This window comes from Bubalus kerabau, chromosome 3 (genome assembly GCF_029407905.1).
Source record: "Bubalus kerabau isolate K-KA32 ecotype Philippines breed swamp buffalo chromosome 3, PCC_UOA_SB_1v2, whole genome shotgun sequence".
Lineage (NCBI taxonomy): Eukaryota > Metazoa > Chordata > Mammalia > Artiodactyla > Bovidae > Bubalus > Bubalus kerabau.
The window spans coordinates 133,853,428-133,869,651 of record NC_073626.1 but is presented as its reverse complement, the minus strand read 5'-3'; the positions used below and the strand labels follow the sequence as shown (position 1 = coordinate 133,869,651).

The window sequence follows — 16,224 nt, the reverse complement described above, 5'->3', positions numbered from 1 at the left end:
CTTCTGTCACTTTGAAATACTTTGTTTCTAGGCTCTCTGGCTTTCAAAGTCAGGTGAGACAGCCCTCCCAGCAAACTCCTGACGTCCTGTGCTATCTGATCTCCCAACTGTGGGCCAACTCTCCTGAATCACCCACGCATTCCAACCTTATGGTGTGGCCTCTGAAACCATTCACCTCCAGGCTTGCTTTCTCATCATCCTGCTTTCTCAACAGCATTCTTTGCTCCCCATCCCCACCTACACTCTCACATGTATTATCTATACTCTTCCTGACTTGAATTTCCGGCCCTCTACTCATTATTCTACTAGAAGAATGGAAGCATTTACAGGTAAAAGAACTGTTCCAGGTAGTGGTAAACACACACACACACACACACACACACTTCAGATGGAAAGGTAGGTTTTCTTTTAGGTAAACTAACAAGAAATATTAAAAGTCCAGGCCAGGCTATTTTGCTTATTTCAGTGATTATGAACCTCACTGCAGCAAAACCTCAAACCTCAGTTACATGGCTACACCCAGTTCTCTGAAAATCCTGTTCGAGTCCAGGATTGACACCAGGGACAAACTGCTGTGTGTGTGTGTGCATGCATGCGTGTGTGTGTGTGCCCATGTGTGTGGGAGCAGAGGGAGGAAGGGACATCAACCAAGAATGAGAACTCTTTGGTAGCTGGAAGAACTGATTTGACCTCCCAGAGATCTTTTAATGGCCTGAACGAAATAGTATCAAATTCTCTTGGGGTGAAATCTATTTTAAAAAGGCACCAGTAGCAGATTTTTTGGAATTTGGATTGGACTGACATCATATGGCTGTTAAAACTGTATGTAAACCCACAATATCTACTGAGATATCATGATGAGGTTAACTTAAGTTGAAATTAGGAATCAGTTTTATTAATTTTAAAATCTATTTAAGTAATTCAAATATAATTTTTTAATATACTTCAAAGATCCTTCTAAGTTGTTAACAAGTTTCTATGTTCAGATTCTCAACTATCTTCAGTAATTCTACTACTGGGCTCATTTTAATAAATCATTTGTGGAAGCTGGGATTAACGGTAATTTCCTCCAAATAAAGCCTCATTGTCTAAAAGAGACTACTCTTATTATTTTTTTCCTGACATAATACTTGATCTTTAACTCCAGTAGTTCACAAGAGAGTCGACTACTTTAGAGAAAATAAGTAAACCTGTAGGACAAGTGGCAAGGTCCAAGGTAGTTTAGAGACTGTGTTCATTATATTTCGCCATGCTGGAAACAAGAAATAATAGCTATCTCATGAGACTTTCTGCTTCATTTCCTTTGGCTCTTCTATGCTAAAGTTCAAATAAATTTAGATCTTTATTCAAATATTTAGATATTTATCTAAATCAAAACTTTATGTAATCACGTCTACAAATGAAAAATATTACATTTCTGAGGAGAATCAAGAATTAAATTATCATCCTCCTCGATACTACGAAGCCCAATTTTTGAAACATGTTAACTGTCACCGGAACCAACTAAGCATGACCTCGGCAACCACAACATAAAACAGTAAGCCTTTTCCAAGATTATACTTTTGAGTAAAATGAATGCATTAATCCACTAATCATACTCTCAGTGACAATGTCTTGCATGTTTGCTGTAAAAATATAAAAGGGTTCTATTTAGGACAAAAAAAAAAAGGGTATTCTTAATTATGTACTAGCCATTCAGGTATGACCTAAATCAAATCCCTTATGATTATATAGTGGAAGTGAGAAATAGATTTAAGGGCCTAGATCTGATAGACAGAGTGTCTGATGAACTATGGAATGAGGTTCGTGACATTGTACAGGAGACAGGGATCAAGACCATCCCCATGGAAAAGAAATGCAAAAAAGCAAAATGGCTGTCTGAGGAGGCCTTACAAAATAGCTGTGAAAAGAAGAGAAGTGAAAAGCAAAGGAGAAAAGGAAAGATATAAGCATCTGAATGCAGAGTTCCAAAGAATAGCAACAAGAGAAAAGAAAGCCTTCCTCAGGGACCAATGCAAAGAAATAGAGGAAAACAATAGAATGGGAAAGACTAGAGATCTCTTCAAGAAAATCAGAGATACCAAGGGAACATTTCAGGCAAAGATGGGCTCAATAAAGGACAGAAATGGTATGGACCTCACAAAAGCAGGAGATATTAAGAAGAGGTGGCAAGAATACACAGAAGAACTGTACAAAAAAGATCTTCACAACCCAGATAATCATGATGGTGTGATCACTGACCTAGAGCCAGACATCCTGGAATGTGAAGTCAAGTGAGCCTTAGAAAGCATCAGTACGAACAAAGCTAGTGGAGGTGAGCTATTTCAGTTGAGCTATTTCAAATCCTGAAAGATGATGCTGTGAAAGTGCTGAACTCAACATGCCAGCAAATTTGGAAAACTCAGCAGTAGCCACAGGACTGGAAAAGGTCAGTTTTCATTCCAATCCCAAAGAAAGGCAACGCCAAAGAATGCTCAAACTACCACACAACTGCACTCATCTCACATGCTAGTAAAGTAATGCTCAAAATTCTGCAAGCCAGGCTTCAGCAATATGTGAACCACGAAAATCCTGATATTCAAGCTGGTTTTAGAAAAGGCAGAGGAACCAGAGATCAAATTGCCAATATCCGCTGGATCATGGAAAAAGCAAGAGAGTTCCAGAAAAACATCTATTTCTGCTTTATTGACTATGCCAAAGCCTTTGACTGTGTGGATCACAATAAACTGTGGAAAATTTTGAAAGAGATGGGAATACCAGACCACCTGACCTGCCTCTTGAGAAATCTGTATGCAGGTCAGGAAGCAACAGTTAGAACTGGACATGGAACAACAGACTGGTTCCAAATAGGAAAAGGAGTACGTCAAGGCTGTATATTATCACCCTGCTTATTTAACTTATATGCAGAGTACATCATGAGAAACGCTGGACTGGATGAAGCACAAGCAGGAATCAAGATTGCCGGGAGAGATATCAATAACCTCAGATATACAGATGACACTAGCCTTATGGCAGAAAGTGAAGAGGAACTAAAAAGCCTCTTGATGAAAGTGCAAGTAGAGAGTGAAAAAGTTGGCTTAAAGCTCAACATTCAGAAAACGAAGATCATGGCATCCGATCCCATTACTTCATGGGAAATAGATAGGGAAACAGTGGAAACAGTAGCTGACTTTATTTTTTTGGGCTCCAATATCACTGCAGATGGTGACTGCAGCCATGAAATTAAAAGACTCTTACTCCTTGGAAGGAAAGTTATGACCAACCTATATAGCATATTGAAAAGTAGAGACATTACTTTGCCAACAAAGGTCCATCTAGTCAAGGCTATGGTTTTTCCTGTGGTCATGTATGCATGGGAGAGTTGGACTATGAAGAAGGCTGAATGCCGAAGAATTGATGCTTTTGAACTGTGGTGTTGGAGAAGACTCTTGAGAGTCCCTTAGACTGCAAGGACATCCAACCAGTCCATTCTGAAGGAGATCAGCCCTAGGATTTCTTTGGAAGGAATGATGCTAAAGCTGAAACTCCAGTACTTTGGCCACGTCATGCAAAGAGTTGACTCATTGGAAAAGACTCTGATGCTGGGAGGGACTGGGGGCAGGAGGAGAAGGGGACGACAGAGGATGAGATGGCTGGATGGCATCACTGACTCAATGGACATGAGTCTGAGTGAACTCCGGGAATTGGTGATGGACAGTGAGGCCTGGCGTGCTGCGATTCATGGGGTCACAAAGAGTCGGACATGACTGAACGACTGAATTGAACTGAACTGAACTGAATGTGTACGCATAGTTCTGAAAAGCACTGCTGTTCTAGATATAAGAACATTGACATTTAAAATTAGCAAAACATAACAGCACTGCTTATAACTGATTCTAGTTCATCATTTTCTCTAACTCATAGATACTTTACATGTGTAGATTTATGTACACATACACATTTGAACGTAAATTAAATTTTAAAATGTACTGAGTCAGACAAATAAAATATGAAGTCTTCAGTGTCAAAATATCTTCTCACCAGAGAATAGCAGAACATTGAACGTTATCCAGACAATGTACACTAATGGACAAATGTCCTATAACAAAACATTTCTAGATCAAAATATCTAGATCAGAATTCATTTCTACAAAGAATGGAAAGGGGTTATAGGTGACACCTTATGATTCTAGAAATTCTTACTTGTTAAGGTAATAATGATAACTAATTCAACTCTGTATACTCTGATACCTTGCACTGTGTTGTGAATAATACCTGTTGTATGTCATTGTAGAATTACATAATATGTAATCATGTTGTTTAGAACTAAGTCATGTCCAACTCATTTGCAACCCCATGGACTGTTGCCTGCCAGGCTCCTCTGTCCATGGGATTTCCCAGGCAAGGATTTGAGAGTGGGTTGGCCATTTCTTCCCCCAGAGGCTCTTTCTGACCCAGGGATCTGATCTAACGCATGTCTCCTGCGGCTCCTGCAACGGCAGGCAGATTCTTTACCACTGAGCCACCTGGGAAGCCCAATAGGTAATCATATAAATTCATATATAATAACATTTTTATGTAAGAAAACATTGCAAAATAGCTATAGGTGCTTGATAAACAGAAAACAATGAGATTTGCAACCATGACGACAAAAGGATGGGAATCTCATTATAGTATTAGTCACTCAGTCACATCCAACTCTTTGCAACTCCATGTACTATAGCCTATGAGGCCCCCCTGTCCATGGGATTCTTCAGGCAAGAACACTGGTGGTGGTGGTAGTTTACTGGTGGTGGTGGTAGTTTAGTCGCTAAGTCATGTCCAACTCTTGTGACCCCATGGACTGTAGCCTGCAAGGCTCCTCTGGCCATGGGATTCTCCAGGCAAGAATACTGGAGTGGGTTGCCATTTCCTTCTCCAGAGGATCTTCCTGACCCAGGAACTGAACCTGGGTCTCCTGAATTGCAGGTAGATTCTTTGACCAACTGATCTACAATTCAATCCCAAAGAAAGGCAATGCCAAAGAATGCTCAAACTACTACACAATTGCACTCATCACACGCTAGTTAAGTAATGCTCAAAATTCTCCAAGCCAGGCTTCAGCAATATGTGAACCGTGAACTTCCTGATGTTCAAGCTGGTTTTAGAAAAGGCAGAGGAACCAGAGATCAATTTGTCAATATCCGATGGATCATGAAAAAACAAGAGAGTTCCAGAAAAACATCTATTTCTGCTTTATTGACTATGCCAAAGCTTTTGACTGTGTGGATCACAATAAACTGTGGAAAATTCTGAAAGAGATGGGAATACCAGACCACCTGATCTGCCTCTTGAGAAATCAGTATGCAGGTCAGGAAGCAACAGTTAGAACTGGATATGGAACAACAGACTGGTTCCAAATAGGAAAAGGAGTTTGTCAAGGCTGTATATTATCACCCTGTTTATTTAACTTATATGCAGAGTACATCATGAGAAACGCTGGACTGGAAGAAACACAAGCTGGAATCAAGATTGCCAGGAAAAATATCAATAACCTCAGGTATGCAGATGACACCACCCTTATGGCAGAAAGTGAAGAAGAACTAAAGGGCCTCTTGATGAAAATGAAAGAGGAGAGTGAAAAAGTTGGCTTAAAGCTCAACATTCAGAAAACTAAGTTCATGGCATCCGGTCCCATCACTTCATGGCAAATAGATAGGGAAACAGTGGAAACAGTAGCTGACTTTATTTTTCTGGGCTCCAAAATCACTGCAGATGGTGACTGCAGCCATGAAATTAAAAGACACTTACTCCTTGGAAGGAAAGTTAAGACCAACCTAGAGAGCATATTAAAAAGCAGAGACATCACTTCATCAACAAAGGTCCGTCTAGTCAAGGCTATGGTTTTTCCAATGGTCATGTGTGGATGTGAGAGTTGGACTACAAAGAAAGCTGAGTGTGAAGAATTGATGCTTTTGAACTGTGCTGTTGGAGAAAACTTTTGAGATTCCCTTGGACTGCAAGGAGATCCAACCAGTCCATCCTAAAGGAGATCGGTCCTGGGTGTTCATTGGAAGGACTGATGTTGAAGCTGAAACTCCAATACTTTGGCCACCTCATGCGAAGAGCTGATTCATTGGAAAAGACCCCGATTCTGGGAAAGACTGAGGGCAGGAGGAGAAGGGGATGACAGAGGATGAGATGGTTGGGTGGCATCACCGACTCAATGGACACGGGTTTGGGTGGACTCCGGGTGTTGGTGATGGACAGGCAGGCCTGGCGTGCTGCGGTTCATGGGGTTGCAAAGAGTCGGACACAACTGAGCAACTGAACTGAACTGAACTACAAGGGAAGACCCATACATGTAAATGAGCAGGCTCCACATGGATTCAGTCACTGTGTCAGGGAAGAAAGGTATGAACATAAGCAAGGCTTATTCTGAGGATCTTTTTTTTTCAGAACTAATAAATTTATCCAGGAGTTAACAAGTACCCAAGCATGCATTAACAGATAGCTAGGTTGGCCAAAAAAATTCATTTGTTTTTTTTCAATAACATCTTATGGAACCCAATATAAGTATCATCGTATGTCACATACACATCATATAAACCCTGTTACATATGTCACATAGCATAGAGATATCCATACACTTATACACCCAATACTGATACATTTATCTACTTACACACCTCTCTATTTCCTTGGCTAAAGCACCCAGGGTTTTCTAGGGACTGAACAGGTCTGGTAGTTCAGCGACCGAAAGAGTATGACTGCCTAAATCAAGCAAGCCATGTTTGTAAACAGTGAAACAAGGACTCTGCAACATAGAAGAACAGCCTTTTTAGTAGCCGAGTCTGCAGTGCTACAAAATAACCCAGCTGCAGCACATCCAAACTGGCCAGACAGGCAGCTGTGAACTGCCCCAATCAAAAGCAAGGGTCTTGCAATGAAAAACACTGCCTCTGCTCCAAGAGGAATCGTGACTGGAAATGTCTGTACTGAAACACAATTAAAAAGAAGCTGCTTTGCCTCTGCAAGTTGGCCACAAAATCTCTGATAATTCATATAAAACACACGAGTCATGAAAGACCCCGCTCACATGAGGAAGAAAGAAAACCTAGCTCAGGGCATTTTGGCCTTGAGCTTGCGTAGCTCTTTTGTGTCCATGTGGAGATAGTCAGCATTGTAAAACGCTCGTGGATGTTTAGGCTACAAAAAGTCAGTCTCTGTTGCGACCAAGTCAGAAAACTATCACAGATACAAAGCAGTGCAAGGTCATCTGGGGTTCAGAACCAAGGGTCTTAACGAGCAGGGCAGGCTTCACAACTCTTGTAGCAGATGACTGCAGAGTTCCTAGAAACTGATGTAACTGTAAAATTAGAAGCCAAATAATTTATAAAGCTTTCTTATATCAGGATCATCTTCTCAGGCCCACAGTTTACTCTGATGTCCTTGGAAAAATGCAGTTATGATGGTTCCCTCATGTTCTGCCTCCCTGCCCCCATCAGTGCTTGAATGGCTCTCCACAAACTATTTGTATTCCTGATAGTGGATTGTGAGTTCACTGCCTAGAAATAGTTGGGCACTTTTATGAGGCATGATGAATTTTTTATTTAGCACAGCAGTAATGAATTAAATAGGACCCCAAAGGATTCAGAGTTTACACCTCTCCCTGGGAGCTCTCATTATACGACCCTACAGTGTAAGAGTGTCTCCAATGTTTAAGACCAATAACATCATCATCTGCCAAGAGAGGTTTACAACCTCATTAAGTTAATTACTTCTTATAAAATGAGCCCTCTGATACTGCATGATGGTTCTGTATATGCTATTAAGTAAAAACTCTCACTGAAAAGAGATACTGTATAAGTACAGAGCACATTCCAGGCCCTCAATAAATGTTAGCTCTCTTCTTCTTTCATTCATTAGGTGATATAAAAATGCTAATAACTACATGTACTCAAAAAAATTTTGGTGAATAAGATAACGTGACATTCAAAAAATGGCCTGGCATTCCTCTTCCCCACAAAACTGAGATTAAACCCCCTCTAGAAAAGCCTCACACACTGTGCTACAATCCCTGTATTATTTTCCATCATTTCAACCTTTACTCAAAACTATAACCTAATGACAATCAAAACCTTAATGCAATTTGAAACAATTTCTGTGTCACTACTTTCAAAAGGAAAGAAAAGTGGAAAAAGATGGGAATAAGTAAGTAAAACACTAACTGTCTCTATGGAGATGGAGAGGCAGGAGACGCTTTTGGAATCTATAAGTGAAAGGAAGGGCTAAGCAGTCACCAAAGAGTATAGCTGAGTGGATCTTTACAAACAGAGCTCTTAGGAATAGTGCCCACCACCCAGCACCAGGAGTTCAATGTGATGGATAAGTGAAGCCTCACCAGATCTAGGAAGCACAGTAGCTCAAAAACAACACAAATGTTCCAAGTGACTTTTGGACAGCGCTACTCAAAGTATGGTTCAAGGACCAGCACTACTCAAAAGCTGATCTGTCCACGAACAGCTATTGGTCTGTCTACACATGAGAACAGACTTTGAGAGAAGTTTTTGCAGCAATCTGGTACCTTGTCTGTTGAAACTAAAACTGTAAGTTGGGAACCTTTCTATGTCTTCTTCGATTTCTTCTGGTATTTATTGATCAGCAACAGTTTGGGCGAGTGAAGAAGCTGGTGCTTCCCAGTGGAAGGTTTGACAATATGACTAAAGGTGGTACCCTCCTTCAACCTCCCACGGGAAGCAGCGCCTGTAAACAAAGCTTTCCAGCAGAGGAGGTGGCAATGACCCTGTGAAGCAGGTGTCCATTCTTCAGCTTATGAGAGGGTAAAGGAGTGCGAGAAGGACTAAATCTAGGGAAGACGATAAGATCTCAAGCAGTGAATGGGACACTGAAACCAAGAGGACAAGTTATCAAGTAGAAAAATGTCAAGAGAAGAGAAAAATATAGAAAAGAAGAATGAACTCGATGTGCCACTAGATTTCCACTAGAGGAATAAGGTGTTTCTGTTTTTCACAGAAAGAATGAATGTCCACCCCATGAAACAGTAACAGCAACCTCTACTCCCTCTCTCAATAAGGAAGGGACACAAGCCCAACCAGGAAACAGAATTCTGCACCAGGAGGAAGCAGGTGGTTTACAACTCTCTGAGAAGGAGGAGGTCATATACTAACATGGCTCATGAGGGGATATATGTTCCAGAGGAGATGAAGAGCTGGCCCACGCCAGTCAAACCAGTGACCACAATCCACTTCTGATGACTCACGTAGTAACAAACTGAAATAATCAGATACTCAAAAAATTATAAAAACATGATGAAGAATGAGTAAAAATCTAAAAGAAAATTAATAGGCTTAGGAATATTTTCATCTCTTCCTCCTTTATGCCTTAAAAAGGAAACAAATGTGAAATGAATAGGCTGGTAGATACCATCAAAATGACTGGGGTGGGGATAGGTGACATGAGACATCATCACCACCAATGACTCTGTCAAGGGACGCAGCTTTTAACTGGCCTTGCCACCACTTTCACTGCCCAACCTGGAAACAAACAAGTGGTACTGCTTTTAAGAATTAAATTCTGTTTCACAATGAAAGAAAGGTTAGTGGCAGTGAAAGAGCAAAAACTTTCTCCCAAGATATCAATTCCTCCTAAAGTTCTTACTGGGAAGAAGGAATCCTAAATAGTGAAAGATTTCACAAATTTCTGAGTGAACAGAGGTAAGAGCCCATACCCAGAGTTCAAATGAATGATCTAAAAAAGGGTGGGAAACTCAATATAATGACTATTTACAATATATACTGACAACACACAGCGAAAAGCAAACCCTTCAATGAATAGTAACGTGAGCTGCCATTGGGGTAGGGGAAACAATGAGGGGAAGATACAGAAGCAGGTAGGGGCTAGGTCAAGCAGAATCTTCTGGGTTAGGCTTATATTTTAGCGCAATAAAAACTATTTCGTGCAATGAAAACTTTATATTAAAAAAATACCTTGAGGCAACAAAAATGGAAAAATACACTAAAACTGATGAGATACAGCAAAAGTAGTTCCAAGAGGAAATTTTATAGCTATAAATGCATACATCAAGAGTAAAGAAATATCTCAAATAAACAACCTAATATTACACCTCAAAAAAGTAGAAAAGTAAGAACTAAGCCCAACCTTAGCAGAAGATACAGTTTTTTGAGGAAACAATAAAGATTAGAGCATAAATAAAATAGAGAACAGGAAAGCAACAGAAAATTGAGTTGGTTCTTCAAAAAAATAAACCAAATTGGCAAAACTTTATCTAGACTAACCAAGGAAAAAAAGAGAGTTCAAATAAATAAAATTATAAATGAAAGAGGTATCAACAAATACCACAAAAATAAAGGATCATAAGAGACTACTCTGGACAGTCATATGCCAACAAATTAGACAACTAGAAGAAATGGACAAGTTTCTAGAATTATGACTAGAAAATCTGAAGAGACCAATTACTATTAGGGAGAGTGAATCAGTAATCAAAAACCCCAAAATAAAAACACCAGAACTGTCTCAAACTCTTGTAAAACAAAGAAGAGGTAACACTTCCAAACTCATTTTAGCAGGCCAACATTACCCTGATACCAAAGTCAGATAAGGATACTACAAGGAAAGAAAACTACAGGTCAATATCCTTGATAAATGTAAATGTCAAATCCTCAGTAAAATACTAGCAAACTGAATTCAACAGGTTCATACACAATGATCAAGTGGGCTTTGTCCTTGGAACGCAAGGATGATCCAACATATGCAAATCAATACACACAATACCTCACAGTTAATACATGTAACACAGCGAATAGAATAAAAGGTTAAGATCATGTGATCATCTCAACAAATCTGGAAAAAGCATGTGACATGAAGTAGAATGAAACGGACAAAACTTAATTACCACTCACAAAAATTAACTCAAACTGGAATTGAAAATTTAAGTGCAAGACCTGCAACTGTGAAACATCTAAAAGGAAACAAAGGAGAAAACTCTTATTAGACACTGGTCTTGGCAATGATTTTTTGGATATGACACACAAAGCACAAACAACATAAGCAAAAATAAACAAATGGGATTACATCAGACCAAAAAGCTTCTGCACAGCAAAAGAAATGATTAACAAAATGGAAGGCAACATACTAAATGGGAGAAAATATCTGTAAATAATATGACCAATTAGGGGTTAATATCCAAAATACATAAACAGTTCATACAACTTAATCCCTCAAAAAACCTAAATAATCTGATTAAAAAGTGAGTAGAAGACCTGAATAGACATTTTCCCAAAGACATACAGAGGGTCAACAGGCATATGAAAAGATACTCAACACCATCAATCACCAGAGAAATTCAAATCAAAACCACAATGAGGTATCACCTCACACCTATCAGAATAGCTAATATATGTATAAAACAAACACATACACACAAAACCTAAGTGTTGGAGAGGATGTGGAGAAAAGGGAATCCTTGTGCCACTATTGGTGGGAATGTAAATTGGTACAGCCACTATGGAAAATAGTATGGAGGTTCCTGAAAAATTAAAAAAAAAAAACAGGACTACCGTATGATTCAGCAAAACCACTTCTGGGTATATATCCGAAGTAAATAAAATTACTAGGTTGAAGAGATATCTGCACTCCCATGTTCCTTGAAGCATTATTTACAATAGTCAATACATGGAAACAAAGTAAGTGTCTGTCTATGGATGAATGAATAAAGAAAATGTGTTGTATATATACAATTGAATATTGTTCAGCTAAAAAAAAAGGGAGGAAATCCTGCCCCTTGTGACAACATGGATGAACTGTGAAGGCATTATACTCACTGAAGTAAGTCAGACAGAGAAAGACAAATACTGTATGATCTTGCTTATACATGGAATCTTAAAAAAAAAAAAACCTCATAGAATCAAAGAGTAGATTGTTGGTTTGGGGGAGAAAGGGGAAATGAAGACATGTGGTCAAAAGGTACACACTTTCAGTTATAAGATGAAGTGCTAGGAATCTAATGTATAGCATAGGGTCTAGAGTTAACACTGTATTGTATTCTTACAAGTTGCTAAGAGAGTAGATCTTAAAAGTTCTCACCACATAGACACAAAAGAAGGTAACTCAAAAAAAAAGAAAAAAATTAAACAGGCCAAGGCTTTAATCCAGTTTTCAGTTTTACAGATCATTCTGGTATCTTTCTGCAGGCAAGCATAAGGGGGAAAGAGACCTGTTAGATATTGCTACAAACAGTCCTCAAAGGAAAAAAGGATCGGTGGCTTGCTCTAACTAGAGTCTCCAGGTGGACACAAAGAAAAGGAAGAAAGAGTTTGGCATGAGATGTATTTTAGAGGTAGGGCTGATAGAAAATGGAATTCATGTGGACGATACAGGAAAAGAAAACATCAAGGGTGACTTTAACATCTCTAGCTTGAGAAACTAGGTTGACAGGTGGTCCCATTTATTGAGATCAGGAAGTTTGGGTAGGAGGATGAAATCAAGAGTTCAGTTTGAGGCATGCTTAGTCTGAGATGTCTCTTAGAGACTCACTTAGACATGACAAGCAGGTACTGGATGTGTAAGCTGGGAGACCGGGTAAGAGGAACTGACTGGCATATACAGTTTAGGAGGCAACTGCATAATCTGAGACTCACTGTGACACTCTCTTAACTGATAATACAGATGACTTCAAATAATTAAGCGACTGTCCTGCAGAAGAGCAAGCAGACTTACTTGGTAAGGTTCCAGTCTACTGAGTAAAGAGGAATACAAAGAGGCAGAATTCATCTCTAGGTAAGGAAGAACTTTGTTAGCCAAACCTCTGTGACAAAGCCCATAGGCCACCATACAGAATGGTGAGCCTTCTAACAGACTCTGCTGTTGCTGGGAGGACCCTACAGTAGATGGTCTATATGAGACTATGCTCTCTGTTACCTAAGATTCTCACATGCTGGACTTTCCCCCTCCATTTCTGTCCACCCAGAGCCTAGAACCCGCACAACCAAAAGAAACAGCGCACTGTGTGTTCAAAGGCTCTAGGAAGGGAGCTGGACACACTGATCTAATCGTTCTTTCTTCAGCTACTCTAGGGAATAGGGAAGAGGCACTCCTCATGAAAGCACAGATCTAACTAAGGGCTGATGAACAGAATGGATGCAGTCAGGTGACTGAAACATCCACGGGGGATTTTCTTCTTTTGATCTTCAGGAAATCAAAGTTATTAATCTGATAACTAATTAGCCAAGCAAAGTGGAAACATTTAAATCCCACTCTGGCAAACAAGTAAAAATTACCAATTAAAAGAGTCTTATCTATAAAACAAGAACATCTTAGAGATGAAACAGTTATGAAAATATCATCCTCCTCTTTCATGGACTCATCAGTTCCATCAAAGAAACCCACTGACAAAAGCAGTCCTAACCTGTCCAAGTCTGACTGACTCAGACAGCGCAGCTCTTCTGAACCTTTTCCAGGTAGCTGGGCACCACCTGTAAAAGCACATTCTCACTCAAGACCATCAATGACACAAATCGTTTTTATTAAAAGCACGAGAAACAAAGCATAATCCCTCCATTTGAGGGGTTGTTTTATGGGGAGGTTGCCAACCTGTCTAAAAATACATACAGAAATCTCAATTCTTCAGGCTTCAGAGGAAGACTTATCTTTTTTTCAAATAGTTTTTTAATATTTACTAGTATTATTTTTTATTTGGCTGCACTGGGTCTTAGTTGCGCCATATGGGATCTTTAGTTGTGACACGTGGGATCAAGTTCCCTGACCAGGGAGCGAACCTGGGCCTCCTGCACTGGAGCTTAGAGTCTTAGCCACTGGGGCACCAGGGAAGACCCAGAGGAAGGCTTCTCTGGAGTGAAATCCAGCATTTCTTGGGGCCTTCCCTCACATTTAAGCAGAGGTAAGCTTGCGGTTGTGGTCTCCCTAAACTCAAATAATTATTCCTTAGGGAAGAGGTAAGACTTTACAGATTCTGGTGTCTTGGAGGAAAGGTCAAAGACCCTGAAGTACTCAGAAACTACACTAGAGGTCTGGAATCCAGGAATTGACTCCCGCATTGGCTGGAACCCCTTTTGATAGGTGCCTGTTCCTTCACGTGAGAGATGAGGCAAGTTCTTCCTGGAAAACACTCCAGGATCTTAACAACTGGCCTTCCTGCAAAGAAGCCCTGTAAGCTTCATGCTAATGAGCCCACTTTGCTGACACCATCCCGTCCACGGTTCACCTTCTTAGAGAAGAAAGGAAGTTGTCAGGTAGTGACCTTACCTGTTTTTCCTGCTCCGCTTTCCCCAGTAATCAGAATACACTGGTCTTTATCTTGATCTCTTAGGGATCTGTATGCTTCATCTGACAGGGCAAAGCTGCAGGGGATAATGGAAAAAAAAAAAAAGTCCTTACAATTCAGCTCATTATTATTCGTTTACCAGATATAACAGGCTCTTTAAGGGCCACTGATATGTTTCAGATAGAAAACAGAAATATCACATTGTTTTTCTTCAATTTCTTCAAGTAAATAAATAAAGTTATTTATTCTTTGTGGCCCAAGTTATCTTCTCCTATGCATTCCCTATTAACTAAAATGGTATTGATGTACTGTACACCATAAAGATATGCTTTATTTAACCCACATACTATATTTACAGCTTACTTTATTAAAATCTGGGCAACTAAGAGAACCAAGAAAAAAATTTACAACACATGTCCACAACTGGATAATGTTGGTATTTCCAGGATGATACACTGGAGTCTCAAAACACTGAGAAAAAAGTTTTTCAAATGTTAGAAAATGTTATCAAATATTAAATAGCTGATACTACCATCGCAAAACTAAAAACAGAACTACCACCTTCACAAAGAAAATGGTTGAAACTATGAGATCCACCAATGGCAGGTGGTCCTGTAGGTTGCCATGGTTCTTGCCCAGTCTTGGGCTCCATGATGACAAAGGGCCCCCTATCCAGTAAGCTCTCATGTAGACCTTCCCCTCTGCAAAATCAACTAACAAGGTAAATTCTGACCCCCTCTAGCTAACTGAAGAATAATTTTGACAATATGATGTTGTCTTAAAATAGGTAAAGCTGCTCTTCTAATTCATTTATTTTGAGTCTACCTAATGTGAAGAACATGCTAGGAATGCAAAGATAATTAAGATTCAGCCCTTCTCTGATGAGTTTTCAGCCAAAAGTAGAGGAGAGATACAAATAGAGAATAGATAAGTGCAAGGAAAAAGATATATGCAAAACATTGCAGAACCAGACAGGGCCCTCAGTAGGGTGAGGATTGGAGCTGGAGTATCTTAAGGGGTGGAAAAAACAGTCCTAAAGAATTAATGAGCAAGACAAAGGGCTTTGAGGCAAAAACAAAGGCCAAAATATCCTAGAGGTGGGCTAAGGGGTATGAGCAGTTGCATGTTGCTGAAAGGCAAGGCCTGAGGAGAAATGCACTAGAGAGATGAAGTGAAGTTGCTCAGTCATGTCCCATGGACTGTAGCCTACCAGGCTCTTCCATCCATGGAATTTTCCAGGCAAGAGTACTGGAGTGGGTTGCCATTTCCTTCTCCAGAGGATCTTCCTGACCCAGGGATTGAATCCAGGTCTCCCACCTTGCAGGCAAATGCTTTACCATCTGAGCCACCAAGGAAGCCCAGAGAGATGAGCAGACTCCAGATCAGGAGAATGGAGCCACCCAAGGGGACTGTAAGCAGAAGAGGGGCAGGACCAGATAGTAACCAGAGAGTAATTGGAGCTAAAACACCAACATTTACCCTGCACCAGCATGGGCCCCAGGCCCTTCGCATTTAAGGATTCTAAGTCTCACAATGAAACCACTATGAATATATTATTCAGTTTAGTTCAGTTCAGTCGCTCAGTTGTGTTCGACTCTTTGCGACCCCATGAATTGCAGCACGCCAGGCCTCCCTGTTCATGACCAACTCCCAGAGTTTCCTCAAACTCATGTCCATCGAGTCGGTGATGCCATCCAGCCATCTCATCCTCTGTCGTCCCCTTCTCCTCCTGCCCCCAACCCCTCCCAGCATCAGAGTCTTTTCCAGTGAGTCAACTCTTCGCATGAGGTGCCCAAAGTATTGGAGTTTCAGCTTTAGCATCAGTCCTTCCAAAGAACACCCAGGACTGATCTCCTTTAGAATGGACTGGTTGAATCTCCTTGCAGTCCAAGGGATTCTCAAGAGTCTTCTCCAACACCACAGTTCAGAAGCATCAATTCTTC

At 40.2% G+C, this 16,224-nt stretch overlaps 1 protein-coding gene across 9 annotated transcripts in view; it reads right to left on the bottom strand.

The window, feature by feature from the left end:
• The window catches only part of MYO1B (myosin IB), a 201,848-nt gene that overhangs the window by 88,570 nt on the left and 97,054 nt on the right, over nt 1–16,224 (bottom strand). For all 9 annotated transcript variants that reach the window (XM_055572964.1, XM_055572965.1, XM_055572961.1 and 6 more), the window contains one exon: nt 14,263–14,357. In XM_055572964.1, the coding sequence (XP_055428939.1) occupies nt 14,263–14,357 (95 nt within the window). The remainder of the gene's footprint in view (nt 1–14,262; nt 14,358–16,224) is intronic.